Below are 18,942 nucleotides of genomic sequence, written 5' to 3'. Positions count from 1 at the left end.
ACAGCAGCATTACCCATTTAGGGGATTTTTGTGATATACGACATGATGTATATACAACACACAATAAAGCAGCGTTTAACTAAACAATTCCAAACCCTTCAGCCGAAACTACTGTATGAAAACCTGTCATGATCATATCTTTGTAATCTACTGAAAAGAATATGTGTAGAGAAAAATAGAAGTGATTTATTAATTTTTTTATTACAAAAAAAATCACATTTACTATTATTATTCTTATTTAGTAATAATAAATAAAGCTACTATTTATTAGTAATTTTTTTTTCTATGCTTCTTTTTTTTCTATGCATCTTTTTCTTTTTTTTATTATTATTATATAAATTTTTTATTATTATTATCTAAAGTGTAAAGTCCTAAAAAAGAGTCTTTTCTGGGTGAAGCACATGTCGCTCTAAAACCTGTACATACCTTTCGGCATAATTGCGCTATTTTTTTAAGATGTAAAAGTTGCTCGTGCTATCAGAGATGCAGGTCTTTGCACAAGCAAGATGGTCCTTCTCCTCTTTAGTCTGTAGGACTTGGTGTTTATGGTTTCAAAAGAAATTTCGATTCGTCTGACATCAGAACGGTTTTCAACTGTATTTTAAATGAGATTTGGCCCAGAAAGGATGGCGGCATCTCCAGATCATGTTCAGACATGCTTTCTCATTTGCATGATAGAGCTTTAACCTGCATTCGTGAATGACAAGATGATCTGTGTTAACAGACACAGAGGTGCTTCGAGCCCATGCAGTGATTTCTATCACATGACTGTTTTAAAGGCAATGCCGCCCGAGGGCCCGAAGATCACGGCCATCAATATTGATTTTTCACCATTGTTCCTTTTCCAGAGATTTTTCCAGATTCGCAGAATCTTTTGAGGATATTTTGTATTGTAAAATATGAGATGCTTAAAGTCTTTTGCAGTTGAATGTTACATTATTTTTAAATTGTTCCTTAATTTGTAGATACAGTCTTTCACAGATTGGTGAAGCTCCGCCCATAATTACTTCTGAGAAGCTCTGCCTCTCTATGATACAGTATTTAGACCCAATCTTACTGACTGGTTGCCATTTAACCTCATTAGTCGCAAAATGTTTCTCCATCGTTTTCTTTTTATTAACCAACTCTTTTTTAAGTCGTGTTGCAGCAATCAAATTTCGAAATGTTTTACCTAAAATAGTTCCCTCAGTTAATCATTTGATATGTTTTCTGTGATCTATTATGAATACATTACGGGTTTTAATGTTCAAATAATTGCATTCGGTTTTTATTTACATCTTTCTGTGTCCCAACTGTTTTTTTTTTTTACTTTTTTTGGGTTGCACAATCCACAAACCTTTTCAAATACATGAAGAACAAATCCAGAAAGGAAACATATGGATATGGGATATGGATAACGATTAAAGAATGATATGAAACATAATGTAAATCTATCTATCTATATATCTATATACATCTATCTAAACAATAAAATAACTTTTAGATGCACTTATAAAATATATGTAAAATTTTTATTATTATTGTTTTTTTTTTTTTTACATTCATTAAAAAAAGGATTGTACATTCATTATGTGCAACAAGATGAGTAGTCAGGTCTTAACAGTAATACATTCATAATAATATGCCGGAAATAAAAAAACTAAATACACAAAAAAAACATTTATGTACATATCGAACGATCATTAATGAGATTTTATTTAAAAAAAATAAATAAAGAATTATAATATAAAAAAGAAGTATTATTTCGATGTTGAAAATTATTTCATCCAGTACAAATCAGTGCATATCATAACAACAACAACAACAACAACAACAACAACAACAACAACAAAAGCGTGTACATGAACACTATAACACTGGGAACTGATTCATGAAAAAAACCCGCAAAAATTTTTTTAAAACATTGCACATTCAGAGGGAATTTTACAAAAAGTGATATTACTTGAAAAATGAAATAACAAATCCCTGAAATCTGTCTTTTTGATCAAATGGATTGCAATAAAATCTGGGTAGTGGGTAGTGCTGAATCCTGTGTGTTTTGCATTCGAAATTGTACACTGGTGTGGATGGGTGATATGATTATAAACCACAAAACATTCACAAAGATTTCTGTAAAATACAAATTTTGCATCCAGCCTACATGGACAATTCTATATACTTAGAGCTCATTTAACTGACTTGCAAAAGAAATGATGTGAAGATGAAGTAAGATGGAAAATATGACATACATAGATACCCAGACATCTAAAGAATGTAGCAGCAGTTCGAATCTGCTTGGAAAAAAATCACAGACCTACACTATACGGAACAAAAGTATCTGGACACCTTGAATTTTCCAGCCTTATGTGGTTCTCTGCCAAAAGAAACCGTTGGAGGCACACAATGGTCCAGGACATCTTTGGATGCTGTGGTATGAAATTTTCCCTCTTGAACTACTAGACCCTGTTCCTGTTCCACAAAGTGTACAAAGCCAGCTCCATGAAGATCTGCTTTACATAAATTGGAGTGTGTCTTCTGCTATAGAATTCCAAAACCTATTAAACACCTTTGGGGTGATTTTTTTCCAGGTTACGAGGAAAGGTAACTGTGAAGCATGAAAATTGTTGCATTATTAATTGATTTAATGAAAGTTTCTCGGAAAGATATGGTTTATATGGATTGGAGGAGTGGAAGATCTTCCGCTATAGAGATTTGACCTCGACCCTAATGAACACGTTTGGGGTGAATTCTTCTCAGGTTAAGTGGAAATGTGGTGTAACTGTGAAACATGAAAGTGTCACATTATTAATTGATATAATGAAAGTTCCTCAGAAAGGTGTATTTTATGTGGGTTGGAGTGGAGGCAGTATAATCTTAATTATACATGGATCTGAGTGGAAGATCTCCTGCTATAGAGCTCCCAACCTTTTGAACATCTTCGAGATCAATTTGAACTCGTTCTAACTGCACCCTAGTCCTCCTCACCTCACCTCACCTGCATCAGTACCAAATCTACTAAAATCTAGTGGAACATCTTCGCAGAAGATCGGAGGATATTGGAACTAAAAATGGAAAGTGTGTAATGAGATGTTCTAAAAGAACATACAGATCTTATGGTAAGGTGTCCACAAACTTTTGTCGATATAGTTTCATCTGTTGTGATGAAAATACAATTCTAAAAGACCATGAGTAGATCTCTGAAGAATGGATTTACCTGAGTTTCATCTGAAAAATGAACATGAAGAAAAGCAAACTGGGCTTTAAAACAAAAAGGAGCTTTGTAACGATGTCGTACCTTCGATAAATATTATAAAGTCATATTTTATGTGAACAATTTTGAGGAACGATAGCTTTGTCGGAAATGTTCACATTCAACACGTCAAATTCAAGTTTCCGGGGCAAAACTTTGATCTCAGTCTCTATCATTGATTTGCTGTGGTACGATGACGATTAACCGAGTGGACCTCGTCTTCGAAACGTGTAGACCGCTCCCACAAAGCTTCGTCCGCTAAGGCAGAATGCCGATTCAGAATCTGATCAGGCCAAAGTAAGTGTTCCGGACGTCGAATAGTGCTTCAGGAGTGCAGATAACGTTTATCACGGTGTTCTCCGTCAGAAGCACTCCTATCCCGATAAATCCTGTCGAGTTCTCCGTTCCATTGATGTGTCCGTCAGTGATATTGGTGGACTTGTTTCCGTTCGGCCTCTTCTCGACTGTGATCGTGTAATTCACACCATGTCTCCGAGACGCCAGAGTTGCTCTGAAGAAGAGAAAATAATTCCCATCCTCCTCTATTACTATCCCGGTGTCTTTCTTTTCGCTGTTTCTTTTGCGCCACTGCAGTTTCAGTTCATCTTTTTCCACATTTGTGTGGGCTAAAAACAAAAACAAACACAAAACAGAAGGGTTATGATGATTTGATCAAATTCATGACAAATGTTAAAAGCAAAAACAGGAAGTTATATATGACTAAATATGGCAATGGGACTTACCTAAATTGTAGTAAGTGAAATTAGAGCCGCTTGGTACTGAAGCAGTGGTGGGATTCTGAAAGAGGAAACAATAAAGTGATCAAATGGATGAAATGATTGACTTGGGAAGGATACATAAGACATAAATGAGGAGAAGAGAAGAGAAGAGAAAAGAAGAGAAGAGAAGAGAAGAGAAGAGAAGAGAAGAGAAGAGAGAAGAGAAGAGGAGAAGAGGAGAAGAGATGAGAAGAGAAGAGAAGAGAAGAGAGAAGAGAGAGAAGAGAGAAGAAGAGAAGAGAAGAGAAGAGAGAGAGAAGAGAAGTGAAGAGATAAGAAGTGAAGTGAAGAGAAATGAAGAGAAGAGAAGAGAAGAGAAGAGAAGAGAAGAGAAGAAGAGAAGAGAAGAGAAGAGAAGAGAAGAAAAATTCCTGTACATGCATGTACATGAGACAAAAATGATGGGAAGAGAATGATACAAAATAAGACAAAAGGGAAGTGAAGAGAATAGAAGTGAGAAAAGTGAAGAAATGGTTGGAGGAGGAATGTTAAAAGTCATAAACATGCAGAGAGCACAAACTGGAATCCGATATCACAAGCACTAAACTGGCAAAGGGTCAGGAATCAGCAGAGGACGTGAACCGAGCAGAGCAAGAACGAGAACGTGAAACCTAACCGAGATCAAAAACATGGAACCAAAATGTTGGTTTGAACAGGTGGCAATGGAAACATGGGTATAAGTCAGATTACTCAAAGCTGCCACTGCTGGCCCTTGAGAAAGTTCCTTAACCCTCAGTTACTCTGCTGTAGAACTGACATTACATTATTAGTCGCTTGGATAAGAAAGTCTGCAAAATGCCTTGAAATGTAAAATGTAAATGAAATGCTGAATTAGGACACATTAGGGGACTTAACAAATGACAAGACATGAATTTAATGCAAAAACACATGGCTACATAAACGGCATTAAGAAGTCGGGGTTCAGGGTAAATCTTTGACATTTAAAAAAAAAATTCTCTGAAAACCAGGAATTATATACAAGTATAAACACTGATCATTACAAAACCCTCCATACAGGTTGTCTTTTCTACTTCTTCTTCTTCTTCTTTCAGCTTCTCCCATTAGGGGTCGCCACAGTGAATTATCAATACCCCATACCCCCATACCCCCATACCTCCATACCCCCTGTCCTCTACATCTGCCTCTTTCAACCCAACTACCTGCATGTCTTCCCTCACCACATCCATAAACCTCCTTGGTGTTCCTCTTTTCCTTCTTCCTGGTGGCTCCATCCTCAGCATTCTTCTTTACATGTCCAATCCATCTCAATCTTGCCTTCCTTACATTGTCTACAAAACGTCCCACATGTGCTGTCCCTCTGATAAACTCATTTCTAATCCTGTCCATCGTCGTCACTCCAAACAAAAAGCTCAACATCTTCAGCTCTGCTACCTCCAGCTCCACCTCCTGTCTTTTACTCAATGCCACTGTCTCTACACCATACAACATCTCAGGTCTCACCACAGTCCTATAAACTTTCCCTTTCACTCTCACAGATACTCTTCTATCACAAATCACTCCTGCTATCACTCTTCTCCACCCACTCCACCCTGCCTGCACTCTTTTCTTCACTTCTCTAACACACTCTCCATTACTTTGCACTGTTGACCCCAGGTACCTGAACTCCTCCACCTTCTCCACCTCTTCTCCCTGCAACCGCACCACTCCACTGCCCTCCCTCTCATTCACACACATGTACGCTGTCTTACTCCTACTGACTTTCATTCCTCTTCTCTCCAGCGCGTACCTTCACCTCTCCAGGCTCTTCTCCACCTGCTCATTACTCTCACCACAAATCACAATATCATCTGCAAACATCAAAGTCCACAGAGACTCCTGTCTGACCTTGTCCGTCATCCTATCAATCACCACTGCAAACAGGAAAGAGCTCAGAGCCGATCCATGATGCAGTTTAACCTCCACCTTAAACCAGTCGGTCGTTTCTACTGCACACTTCACTGCTGTCACACTGTCCTCATACATGTCCTGCACCACCCTCACATACTTCTCTGACACACCTGACGTCCTCATACAATACAACAACTCCTCTCTCTCCACTCTGTCGTACGCTTTCTCAAAATCCACAAATACACAATGCAACTCCTTCTGTCCTTTTCTATACTTCTACATCAACATTGTCTAAATATCTATTATACACATAAAACAAAAAAGGTAATTTTACTTTCCATTTCTGATTGTAGGTTTGTCCCTATTAAGTGATAAAGTGGTGACTGTGGTGAAGGAAAAACTCACTGAGATGGCATGAGGGCAAACAAACTCTAAAGGGAACCCGTACTCATGTCTACAGAAGAAGGTCAAACTGAAAAATATTTCCTTGCTCCTCACCTGTTAGAGATTCCGGCTAGTCCACAGAGGTTCTTAACCAATCAAATTCTGCTTTAGTATTTTATAGAAAAGTGGTAGTGGATAACATGTTGGACTTCTGATCAGAAGGTCATGTGTTCGAATCCCAGCACTGCCAAGCTGTAAGGCCCTTAACCCTTAATTGCTCAGCTGTAGAACTGAGATAACTGTAGGTTGCTCTGGATAAGGACGTCTACATGTAAATATAGAAATAACCTTACCAGCTCTTCAAAACCCTAGAACATTCTTTTAATCATTAGAGTCAAAAGAGGGTCATTCTGTAGATTTCTGTAGAAGTCCATAGTCATGATGGGTGATGTTTTTTTTCCAGACCTCCAGATATATCAGTTTATAAACTGTGAAATACAATTGGCAATCTATCATTGTGATCTGCTCCTGTCTCCTGCCATCACAAGGTGGCAAATAAGAAGAATTCACTAAATGGACATTGGGAGTCCCAAAAGAATTTGGACACTTGACTTTTCCAGCCATAATGTGGTTCTTCTTTAAACTGTTCCCACAAAGTCAGAGGCACACAATTGGATGCGGCGGCATGACTTTTCCCCTTTACTTAAACTAGGAGAGCCAGCTCCATGAATTAATGCTTATCATGGGTTGGAGTGAGCTTCAACCCTCCTGAACACCTTTGGGGTGAATTGTTCATGCTGACTGCACCCCAGGCCTCCATCTTTGTGGCTGAATGAATCTCACACTAATCTATAACAAATCTAGTAAAACACCTTCCCAGTAAAGTGGAGTTTATTATAACAGCAAATGTGGACAAAATGTAGAATGGGGTGTTCAAGAAGACACAGTCTTTTCATCATCAGGCGTCAACAAACGTTTGTCCACACAGTGTTGCGTTTGACTAAGACCCTTTTTTTACACCATATTCTGTTAATGTTTTTATGACCGCTTTTCCAAAGCCTGTGCGGGCTTGTGGACCAGCCATGTGGTCTGCCTGGGAGAGTTTCAGAACAACAAAATAACATACGCATACATCACAAATGCCTCTGGATCAGAAGGTTATGAGTTTAACACCCAGCCACACTAAGGTGCCATTGCTGGACCCATGAGCAAAGACCCTTAACCCCACAGCTGCTTAGTTGTATGAATGAGTTCAATGTAAGTCGCTCTGGATAAGGACGTCTGCCAAATGCTGTAAATGTAAATTCACAAACAGGGACTGCAAAAAAAATGAGGATTAAAAAAACCCCTGGAGATTCTTTCAGACAGATGAGGTTGTGCTCTTTTACCGTGATAACAGACAGAAAGCAATAACAGGAACTTAATTTAGACATAAATCAAAAGGTTAACTTCATGATTCTTCATGAATTTTGTGGGGTTTTTTTATTTATTTATCAATGTCTTTCATCAATACTTTGTTTCCTTGTTTGTTCGTGGGTTCTGAAATCACCCAGATTGCATTTGGACGAGAAGAAGAAGAAGTTTAGCTTTGAAAGCTTCAACTTTAACAAAAAATAACGCCACCATCATCACACCATCTAGCAGATCCGAGTCTCTGAAATGAGTCGGAGAAGCTGTGGTGGTGTTTGGCTTCATTGTGTTATAGCAAGTTTTTCCATCTACGTCTTCAATTAGTATTTTTCTTTTTTTTTGTTGATATGATGCTGAGCAGTGCTGGACAAAGGCTTTTGGTAGACAAAGGCTTTTGGTAGGTGGTGTTTCAGAGCTGACTGTTAAAAGGCCTTTTCACCTTGATTATACAATCATACCAGCATAGGGTACATTCAGTGGTGGACTTTTTACTCAACATTTTGCAAAATCAGTCCTTTTTATTCAATGAGGATAAAAACGTAACTGATAAAACGTGTTCTGATCGGCGCTTGGTGTATCTACTGATCACCGAAATATAGTTCAGCATCAGTTCAACATCAAGCAGAACATTTAGAGAGGAATAAATGATGAAGAAACTCCAGATTTTAACTTGCAACAACACACATGATCTCATTTACATGATTGTTTAAAAGTAGGAAAAGAAGGTTTTGGGTTCATGATCATTATAATAGAAATTAATCAGTGTTTGAGTCATTAATATCATTCTATTAATAGATAAAGTAAAGAGTCTTGTGATAAAAATTATAATAGGAACACTATAGTTAGAATAAATCAGTACTTTGGATACTTAAGTACATTTGAAGGTAAAATACTTTTGTACTTTTACTCAAGTGAAAGTTTAAAGAGACACTTTTACTTTTACCGAGTGAATCTACTTTTTACTCAACTACATGGTTTGTGTACTTCATCCACATGTCCCACCAATTAGCATCAGAACCTGAATATTTCATTCTCAAGAAATATATATTTCAGAGTTTAGAAGAACCAAAATGAGCATAATTGTGTGGCAGTTGATTTAAAAAGGGATCAGTGATTCATAACAGGACACCGTATCAGGTCTTATCTCGTTATACACATGAATCATGCGTCTTTCCCAGTTAAACTGTTGGAAAGTTGGTTCTGTTGCACATCACACATACTTACTGGCTATAGTCATAGTAATATAGTGAAATAACTATACGCAGTGCTTTGTAGCTTTATGTAGCTCTGGATGCATGATGTTGGTGGATCAGAGAGATAACACAGAAAAGTGTGTCGAGAGTTTCTATGCCGAGGCCGATGTCATGCGGAGTTACACAAAGACAATCCAGCACAAGTAGGCACGATCGGAAAGGTACGAACGCCTGTATGAATCGAGACGGTTTTCTTTGAACAGCCGAAACTCGGCTTTAAGTGTTCACTACTTTTGTTAGTTCCAGGAAAACCGCTTTGTATTGCTCCTCTGTGTTACTACTGAGTTTAACCACGAGCTGTCAGGAAACATTTCGTCACAACCTTTCTAAACGTTTGAAATCAGTACTTTAGTGCGGCCGAAAGTCAGTTTTGTTACATATGATCCTGCAAAAAAACAAAAAAAAAACAATACAGCACTCACTGCCAGCTAAACGGATATAAACATCTTTTCCTAGCAATCACCTCAAATGGCTCCGGAAATCAGACGTATTTTGCCGTGCATGTCGACTGATTTCGCGATTCATTCGATCCGAACCTCGCAGAGAGGTGAAAAGTGCTGATTTATGTTTCCTGCGTGCACATAACACGTTACGCAATCTTACACTAATACACGTGTTTCCTCGGTCACATGATTTTCTCTTTGTGCCGTTTCACTTCCCGCATGCTGTCACATCATTGGTTTGACTCAACAAACACCAGATATTTCAATTTGGGTTTTTTGTTTGTTTGTTTTGAAAAACTTTGGAACAATTTACAGCACTTGTGAAAAGTGTGGAAACACTGAGTCTTTTTATGGTTTTTCAGACGTATGCATGTTCCTTCTGTTTCTATAAAACAAACTAGTTAAAAGGCAAAAACAGACAAGAATTGGACGGTGAATGAATTTTCCGTGGAGTCCAAATACAACATTTTTGTCTTTACTAGAAGAACTTGTGTGAGAAGAAGAACAGGAGAGAAGATGTGATCAGACTCCCTCACCCCCACACTCACACATGGACGTAGAAGCTTAATGGTTTGGTGTTGTTTTGGAGCAGGGAAGGTTGGAAACTTATTCCGGGTGAAAGGAACCAACATGGCAACCATTACAAACTTCAACACCATGAAATTCCGTCTGGACTCTGGCTCATTGGAACAGACTTCAACATACAACAAGACGATGAGCCGAAGCGATAAACGTGTCGGAGTTGGAGTGATATCTATCACGGAACAACCTGCCCAGTCACCGCACCTAAATCCATTTGATCTGCTCTGGGATGATCTCCAAATAGTGAAGAAGAATTTTGAGTTTCACCAGAATTCCAGTAAAGTATTTCAGCTAAACCTTTGGAGAAACAAACTGTACAGGAGCTGAGAGTCTGTAAAGCTGCACTTCATGCTAAGTATTTTTCAGTGCAAATAAAGTGAAACATTGGACATTTACAGTATAAATACGTTTGAACTTTATATTTTATCATCACCCGATTTCTTGCATAGAAACAAAACATGCACGTGTCTTTAGAAAAACCATAAAAGCCAAGAAGTTTCAGAACTTTTTCCAAACACTGTATGAATTCAGTTTTCCAAGCTGAAATATCACCATGGAATATGATATTAATTACTACAGATAATGTTTGAACATTGATTTAATACAGCTACAATCACTGATTTCGATCATCTGATGAAACTTGTGTATTCTTGTAAGCACTGAGATTAGAGAAGAAGCCCGTATCCTTACCTTTGTCTCTGGTCCCTGAAATCGAAAGATGTGAAGAGTGATGGAAGCTCCCAGGCCCAGGGAAAGGATCGAGACCCAGATCATCAGCACCCAGACGAGTCTCTTGAGATGATCCAAGCGTGCCCCGCAGCTTTCCCCTTCATAACACTGCTTTCCAGGTTCACACATAGCCCAGGTGACGAGAGGCGAACAACACGGCGTACAGTGGTGATGTTGATCCGGAACGGAGAGAGATGAAAGAGAGATTGAGTGTGAGTCAGGCTCTGACTGCAGAGGAAAACTCTGGGCTGAGTTTTTGTTTCCTGTGCTGCTGTTTTATTTTTTCTTTCTGTGTGAGGGCAAAAATAGTAAATGAGTGAGTGAGTGCTGCAAGTTCCTTTTTTTTTAAATATGATGTTTTTATTGTCCAGGAGGTGAGTGTCTAACGTACTTTCCCTTCTGAGTCTAGGTGATGAAAGTGAAGGGAAACACAGAAAGAGAGAGAAGGAGAGAGAGAGAGATAGAGAGAGAGAGAGAGAGAGAGAGAGAGAGAGATGTGAGTAGAGGGACAGGCCCCTTTGACAGTGATGTCAGAAGTCATAGAGGAAGAACGACGCAGACATAACACGGCGGAAACACGCCACATTAGTACTATTTCACAGAAGAACGTCGTAGGCGTGTCAAGCATTAATTTGGGCAGCCTGCAGACAATCGCTTTTCTAGTACAATAGCGAAATCTTATGAAATCGGCTTCCTTTTTTTTTAATTTTGCAATTGCAATTTCTGAATTTTGAATTTGCATTGAGTTTGCATTTTGCTTTGTCGGTTGGTCAGTAACTCGTGACGTCCAAACACGTCTGTTTTCTTTCCTTCTTCTTGTTCAAAGCATATCCTCAATAGAGGTCATATCAGAATCTGAATATTTTATTGATCCCACAGGGAAACTGTTGGGTTGCAGTTGCTCACAGGAAAATGAAAGTCATATAAAGTCAATAAGACATTTAAATACAAATAAACATATCAGGAATAACATTATGATCACCTGTTTAATATTGTGTTGGTCCCCTTTTTCTGCAGACCAGAAACATCCCACAAGAGCTGCAGTTTTTAAGATGCTCTGACCCAGTCGTCTAGACGTCACAATTTGTCAAACTCGCTCAAAACCTCACGCTCGCCCATTTGTCCTGCTTCTAACCTTTGAGGAAAAAAAAGTTCACTTGCTGACTAATAAATAAATCCACCCACTAACAGGTGCCATGATGAAGAGATCATCAGTGCTCTTCACTTCACCAATCAGAATGTTATAATGTTACTATGTTATACCTGATCTGTGCATATATATATATATATAAAGTATAGATGCTGTACAATCAATACATTTCCAAACTTATTGAATTACACTGTATGAAATGTGCAGCAGCAGTGAAAAGTCAGACTACAATGACATTTTATCCACATATTTTCTGATAATTAACATATTAAACTCTCTGATCTGTTGTCACTTCTTCGGAAATAAGTCAAAGATCTAAAACCAAAAAAAAAGAACTAAAATAAGTTTTAGAGAAACTGCCTACAATCGACCACAGAAACCATTTAGTCCTCCACCTGAAGCTAAGTGCCTAAAGGCAAGTCAGGTCTCAGATACCCACCGATTTAAAAGGCAAATACAATGGTCTAAAAATGGCGACTTGAAGGGACAATGATGCGCCTCAATGAACTCCTAGATAAATTTGATTGACAATAAATATATATATATTAATCATTTCCTTGTGCCTGTACTAATAATAAAGTTTTTCATAATACGCTTGTGATCAGAGATCAGACCCTGAGTCAGTTCTCCGTATTTTGTGTTTTTAATTTTTTTTGTATACGCCACGTTTTTTTTTTTTACATTTATTTACTATAAAAGCAGGCATGTCAGGACATGCAATGTCTTTGTGGCATTGTGGGTCTCTGTGGTCTGCCTGGGAAGGTTTCACAACAACAGTACAAATAGCAGCCGCTTCTCAAACTACGTCACCACGTGAATCTAAACGAGAATAATATGACAATATGGCGGTGGGTTTGGGGTCTTGCTAGCATGTTTCCTTAATGACAAACCTGCTAAATACTTTTGAATGTCAGAGGATATCAAAGTAACCCTTCGTAAAATAGTAACTCTTATTGCACTTTTAGAGCGGTCGGGGAAATTAGAGCTGGAAAGGCCAGCGGCAGGTATTTCTGCTTTAGCCTACACACTTTCCATTGTTCCACAGCTACCCTCTAAAAGCATCCAAGAGTTCAGGCAGGGAACTCAAATTCTACATAAATATATAAAAACTCACTTCTAGTAAATCTAATAACTATAGCTGAAGCTGAGAAGTGACGAATAAAACACATGGGCCAAATCATTATTTTCTATAAATTAGGGTTCCTCTTACACTATAGCAATCTGGCAACAATTACACAGTATTTGTTAATCCCTGATCATTTTCGACCATTTGTAGCTTACGGTGTAAATATCAAAGACATGAAGGTTAAGACTCTCTTTAAAAGTGTTGAAATAAAGCAAAATGTTAGAAATGATACCTGACAATATTTTATTTCCATGTGCTCGGAGATTTACTCTAGATTAGCTACATTATCATAGCATCCCTAGCTAGCATACCTAACTAGCTAGCATCAAGCTTGCTACAGTATACGGTGGGGGGAAAAAGCAATAAAAGGCATTTAATAGTGTGTCAAATAAATGCTTAGAAAATTAAAAAATGCAGTAATATCAGATTTATTTTCTCTCTGGTGAGTCAGTCCGACTTCCTAACATGTCAGATTATATGATGATCTCACCGCTTGAAGTGTTGTGCAAAAAATACAGAATAGGCCACGAAATACAGGCCGCAGAAATGAAATCGCTGAAATTCACCCAGGGACGAACCCACACAGATTTGTGAAGTGTTTGACAGGACCATGCGACGCAAACATCACCAATTTCCAGATAAATAATTCTAGCACCTGGCTGTGGTTTTTACATGCGCAACAAGTCCACTGGGGATTTCCTGAGGTAAAGGTTGTCTTGTTGTTACAACGTGTGGGTGAGCATTAATGTCCTGCCCATCGTCTTTTTTTTCCTCTCGTGGTGGTTACAGGTGTTTGTTTGAGGCCCACACACCTCGACCTCGTTTCGCTAAAGAACTAAGGCTGTGAAAAGTGATGACGCGGTGTGTAAAAATATAGTTAAAGGGCCTGACCTGCTCAGTGTGAAGATTTACTGTGAAGCAGTATGTTCCAATACTATTTCTGCTTTATGCGAACACAATTTGTGCTTTGGGTTTCCTCTGTAAGCTCCGGTTTTCTCCCCAGTTCAAAGCGGTGGTGGACAAAGTACACAAACCATGTAGTTAAGAAGAAATTCACTCTGTAATATATTCCTCCAGTTGAAGTGTCCTTTTAAACTGTCACTTGAGTAAAAGTACAAACGTTTTTGCCTTCAAATGTACTTAAGTATCCAAAGTACTATGATTACTTATGGCTATAATGTTAATATTAATAATCAGTTAATGAAAAGTCCTAATCTAACTCTGATCTAATAATAGAATGATATTAATGACTCAAACGCTGATTGATTTCTATTACAATCATCATGAACCTTTTCGACTTCATCGAAAATCAAGGTCACGTGTGTTGTGGTGAGTTCGAGTCTGGAGTTTCTTCATCATCTATTCCTCTCTAAATGTACTGCTTGCTGATGAACTGATGCTGAACGAGTGATTTCACAAAATATAGAGTAAAACTTCAGTTCCCTAGTGGTTAGGATGCGACGCGCTCACCGCTGCGGCCCGGGTTCGATCCCCGGACAGGGAACCAACCAGGGCATCCATGTGCCAAACATGTGCCAAATCAAACATGTGGATGATCCGCTGTGGTGACCCCTAATGGGAGAAGCTGAAAGAAAGTTTTTTTTTTTTGTAAAAATTCACAAAATTTCACTTTGAAATGTAGTGAAGTTACAGTAAAATCTCACCACATGGAAACACTTCAGTAAAGTACAGATACGTGAAAAAACTACTTAAGTACAATAACGAATTACATTTACTTCTGAACTGCTCACTACACAAGCACCTTTACTAGGACGAAATGTTTGCTAGAAAGTTTTTTTGCAATAATGCAAATTCCTGATGTCACACGATTGCAAAAGAAGCCCAATTCATCAGCACTTCACTTCCATGCTGCACAGTCTATATAAAGTATTTCTGGTGATAACATTGTGACTGGTTTTCACCAAACATGGCACTGTTCATGATGATTATGCGTTTCCTTCTTGGTCATATCAGTCCAAAGGATATGTTACGAAACATTTGCTCTGATATGATCACGAGTCATGCTGTCATATTCTTTCTGGGTGTGAGGGGTTTTTTTTAAGCCATGCTCAATACTTGTGCAATCTTTCTTTGATTGTGTTATCATGAACATATGCATGTACTTGAAGAGCTCTTGGGATTTTATATCTATAAGCATTAAACTGTCTGACTTAAAATGCTAGAATTCCCACTCAAGATTTTGAGATGATTTGGAGATGGCCTTATAACCCCTCACTGGTTGATTGTTTCCCTGAAGTGAAAGTTTATTCATGGTATGATGTGTACACCGAAGAGATGATCATACAGCTTGAAAGAAACACATTTTGTGCATTTCAAAAGTAATTCCCAGCTGCTAATCACTCTATTAGCATAAGAAAGCAAATGGTACAACCAACCATACTGATAAATGAGCACCACATGACACACTAATGTATATTTGTGTCATCTTGCACAATGGTTAACACTGTCACCACACCACGTGAACACTGTCAGTGATCTTGAAATTAGAACGGTTAGCTATTTAGCTTAGCATTGCTAACTATCAGTCATGGTAACTGAGAACTAGCCTGGTCTGAAAGGTGCTTTTTACTTGTCACATGTATTTTACAGCACAGTGAATTTTTTCTTCGCATATCCCAGTGGTGTTAGGAAGCTATGCTTGGAGCACAGGGTCCACCATGTTACAGCGCCCCTGGAGCACTGAGGCCTTGCTCAGGGACCCCAAGAGTGGCAATACCTGGACTTGAACCCCCAACCTTCTGATCAGTAATCCACAGCCTTAATTAGCTACTACTTCTTTTTTTTGTGGAAAAATAGGGCCGGTGGCATTGTTCTTCACAGCTCCAGGGTTCGATGCTGAGGTGACTGAGTTTTGCAGGTTCTTCTATTGGGTTTCCTCTGGGTGATTTGGTTTTCTCCTCTCATAAACATGCCAGTAGGGTAAATGGCTAGGCTAATGGACCTCTAAATGTGAATTCGTGTGTATGTGTGTTCTAAAAAGACTAGTGGTCTATTCAGGGTGTATTCCTATCAGTAGTGTTTACATTTTTCACTATTGAATCAGAGGCATTTGTTAGATTTGTGGATAATAACTGAGTTCCACACGAAGCAAGAATTTAGAGATTATCCGCTAACAATGTACCTGTTGTGTACCTGATGTACCAGAAGATTATTACTGCAATACAGCAGATGAATTTATGGTTAAAAACTTAGATTTTTTTGTAATATTTCGTTTTGGGTCTGAGTTGGGTTTGGATTGAGTTCGGTGTAAATTGATGCCATATTCAAATTGTTAGCTTTTAGTCGAGCATCTGCAATGCTAAGGCCAAAAGTTTGTGGACACCTAACCATAGGTGGTATGTACTTTTTGAAAATCCCATTCCACATCGAGTCTCCATTTGCTCTTATGACATTCTCCACTCTTCTGAGAAGATCTTCAATTCAAATTTGTGTGAGATTTATTCAGCCTCAAGAATGTGTGTTAGTAAAGTCAGGCACTGATGTAGGTGAAGTAAGGGTGCGGTCAGTGTGAGAAGTTTATCCCAAAGGTGTTCAAAAAAATTGAGGTAGATCTTGTACTCCTACCCCATGTAAAGCCTATGTTTATGAAGATGGCTTCACAAGTTCACAAGTGAAGTGAACAATCCGGGCTACCAAATCCACCAATCGCATGTCTTTAACTCTGTGCTAACAGTTTGATGAAGAACTACATATGTACATATGAATCTCAGTGTGCCTGTGATTGTGGTTTTTAACACTTCCTTATTACATTTAAAGAAATATAAAGCTGAGAAAAAAAAAGATCTTGTTTGAGTCCAACTCAGTTTTATCTCTGAAACCAGACCTCGTGCCCCAAACATCAGCAGCGTTTGTCTCCATCTACAGGCCATAAGCTGGTGTGTGTAACAGGATATATCTGATATAAAAAACTCAAACATGATGGGCAGTCACCAGCTGTTCTTCACACAAACCACCCTAATAACAACAAACTCGAATAAACCGCATAGAACACTACTGATTTCAACACTGGCTAAAGGGTGAAAATCCCCCTCACGAGCCACACTGTGAGATTTTCGTATTTTGTGTTGCGAATCTTTACTACAATTATTTCGCCTTTGTACAGATTTATTTAATAAACAAATATATAAAAAAACTATAGAAAAAAAATTCTACATTTATATTATTCGATTCAATTAATTTTTTTATGAAAAAGAATTCATTAAGAATTAATCATCAATTCATTTATTAATTACGCACGAAAACTTTTCACTGTCCGGCCATTTCATTCAATATTTCAATTCGAAAATATTCAAATTAAAAAGTGTGATTGCATTTAATTTATTATGGTATTTATGCACATGATTTACTGTTACATGTTTTTTCTGTTATATAATTGAACCATGGTTCATGTTCATTTTCATTGAAAAAAAATATCAGCATCATTCGATTTTAAGATTCATTATTCAAGAGTTTATTGTCATATGTACAGGAAGCACCATAGTCTGTCAATCCTATGATTAGACAGAGAAAAGAAAAATTAAGGGCGGAATTAAATTAAATAATTATACATTTACAAAATCACTGTAGGGCAAATGCCAGAAGAAAAAGTGTGTGTGCATCTCCGCATAAGTAGAGGTATTTACCTCGTCCTGCCTGACACCACTGAATCCTCCTCTTAATACCATCATTATGACGCCATGTCTGTAGAAACCATCACTATTATGGAGAAACGCAGTAGTACAAAATGCTGCATCACAGGCAGAAGTCAGTAAGAATGAATGTTATCACTAAAGCAAAAAACCCAATGACACAATTTAACACGTCTCCTTTCACTGGAGTCGCAACTGCATCGCCACATACATCATCTCCAGCAGAAGCATCGATATTCACCTCAGAAAATGGCTGTTTTTTTTTCTGTGCATTACCGTTTTCCTGGAGGATTGAAATTTTAGCCTAATTGTGTGTTTTTGTGCAAATTCTACAGGAAAGAAAAGCAAAAACGGTTCATTAAAAAACCGGAACTGTTTTGCCGACTTTTCCTCACAACGTCCAACTTTTCTTGAAAAGTTCGTCTTGTAAATGTGCAGTTTGCTACAGATGCGGTTAGCGAGTTCTGACTAGCGCGCTCGCTGATATTGGATGGCTGCTAATTGGCCCCTGTGTGGGCAACTCGGAATCTGATCGGTCAAAGCGACGGCTTTATTGTTAGGTGCCTGCAGCGATAATTCTGGAGGTCTCTTGACCTTGACAACACGTCACGTGACTGCTGAAATCTGATTGGTAACATAAACATACACTAATAAAAGCAGCACAACTGAAAGTATGAAATGAAGAGAATAGAGTACTGGGAATAATTTAGTACATATTCACGATTAAAACCTCAGTGATTCTGATCATGATCAGGACAGTAGAGAAGGATGCTGTGGATTGCTGGGATGCTGTGTGTAAAATGCTAATATAAATAAAATCCAATGACCCACACAAAAAGAGCAAAAAACTCAGTAACCTGAACTCGAACCAAAAGCTTTGGTTACTTGCATTATAAATATTATTGTAAAATACCCTAACCCAGCGCATGCTAGTCAGAAGTGCTTGTGTGGACCTGGGGGAAGTTTGGCGTATACTGGGTTATGTATATATACACACACTGTTGAATGTAAACTGTTTCCATTTATCCTTTTAAAGAAAAGCACATGGTGTGTGTTAGTCTGGAACATATACAGGGGATTTTAAAGGTCGACACACCCGTGTTTCGTTTGCAGGTTTTGTCTTGTAAAAAAAACCCTGATAAAACGTCTGACATAATTCAGATCATATTTTTAATTTAGACCCTGTTCTAATAGGTCTCATGATGGAATGAACCAGTTCACACCTACGTCATCCTTCGCATGTCTGTCATCTGTGAAGTGACTAACCACGAATAAAGCCATTAGTGTTTCTCGAGATCTCGCGAACTCTCGAGAAGCAAAAAAAAGGCGCTTCTATGCAGTAGCATGTTCTGGATCCAAA

The 18,942-nt window shown here is 38.2% G+C and overlaps 1 protein-coding gene across 2 annotated transcripts; it reads right to left on the bottom strand.

The window, feature by feature from the left end:
• Positions 1–1,604: 1,604 nt before the first annotated feature.
• Positions 1,605–11,084, bottom strand: tnfsf18 (TNF superfamily member 18). Of its 2 annotated transcripts, XM_046835068.1 has the most exons (4): positions 11,049–11,084; positions 10,619–10,946; positions 3,973–4,027; positions 1,605–3,855 (listed from the first exon to the last, which is right to left on the bottom strand). In XM_046835068.1, exons 2-4 carry the CDS (start codon positions 10,784–10,786, stop codon positions 3,506–3,508), a joined length of 573 nt encoding a protein of 190 aa, XP_046691024.1. In that variant the 5' UTR covers positions 10,787–10,946; positions 11,049–11,084; the 3' UTR covers positions 1,605–3,505. The 2 variants fall into 2 exon arrangements, with proteins under 2 accessions (XP_046691024.1, XP_046691023.1); XM_046835067.1 differs by having other exon boundaries at positions 10,619–11,053.
• Between the last annotated feature and the right edge of the window lie 7,858 nt (positions 11,085–18,942).

Source organism: Silurus meridionalis, chromosome 22 (genome assembly GCF_014805685.1).
Source record: "Silurus meridionalis isolate SWU-2019-XX chromosome 22, ASM1480568v1, whole genome shotgun sequence".
Classification (NCBI taxonomy): Eukaryota; Metazoa; Chordata; class Actinopteri; order Siluriformes; family Siluridae; genus Silurus; species Silurus meridionalis.
The sequence above is the reverse complement of the archived record's forward strand: the minus strand, read 5'-3'. Positions and strand labels throughout refer to the sequence as shown.

Coding starts and splice junctions, on each gene's coding strand:
- tnfsf18 (XM_046835068.1), bottom strand. CDS start 10,786: ATGTGTGAACCTGGAAAGCAGTGTTATGAAGGGGAAAGCTGCGGGGCA. Junction 4,028..10,618: donor TTCAGGGACCAGAGACAAAG/GTAAGGATACGG, acceptor TTCCTCTTTCAG/AATCCCACCACTGCTTCAGT. Junction 3,856..3,972: donor TTTCACTTACTACAATTTAG/GTAAGTCCCATT, acceptor TTTTGTTTTTAG/CCCACACAAATGTGGAAAAA.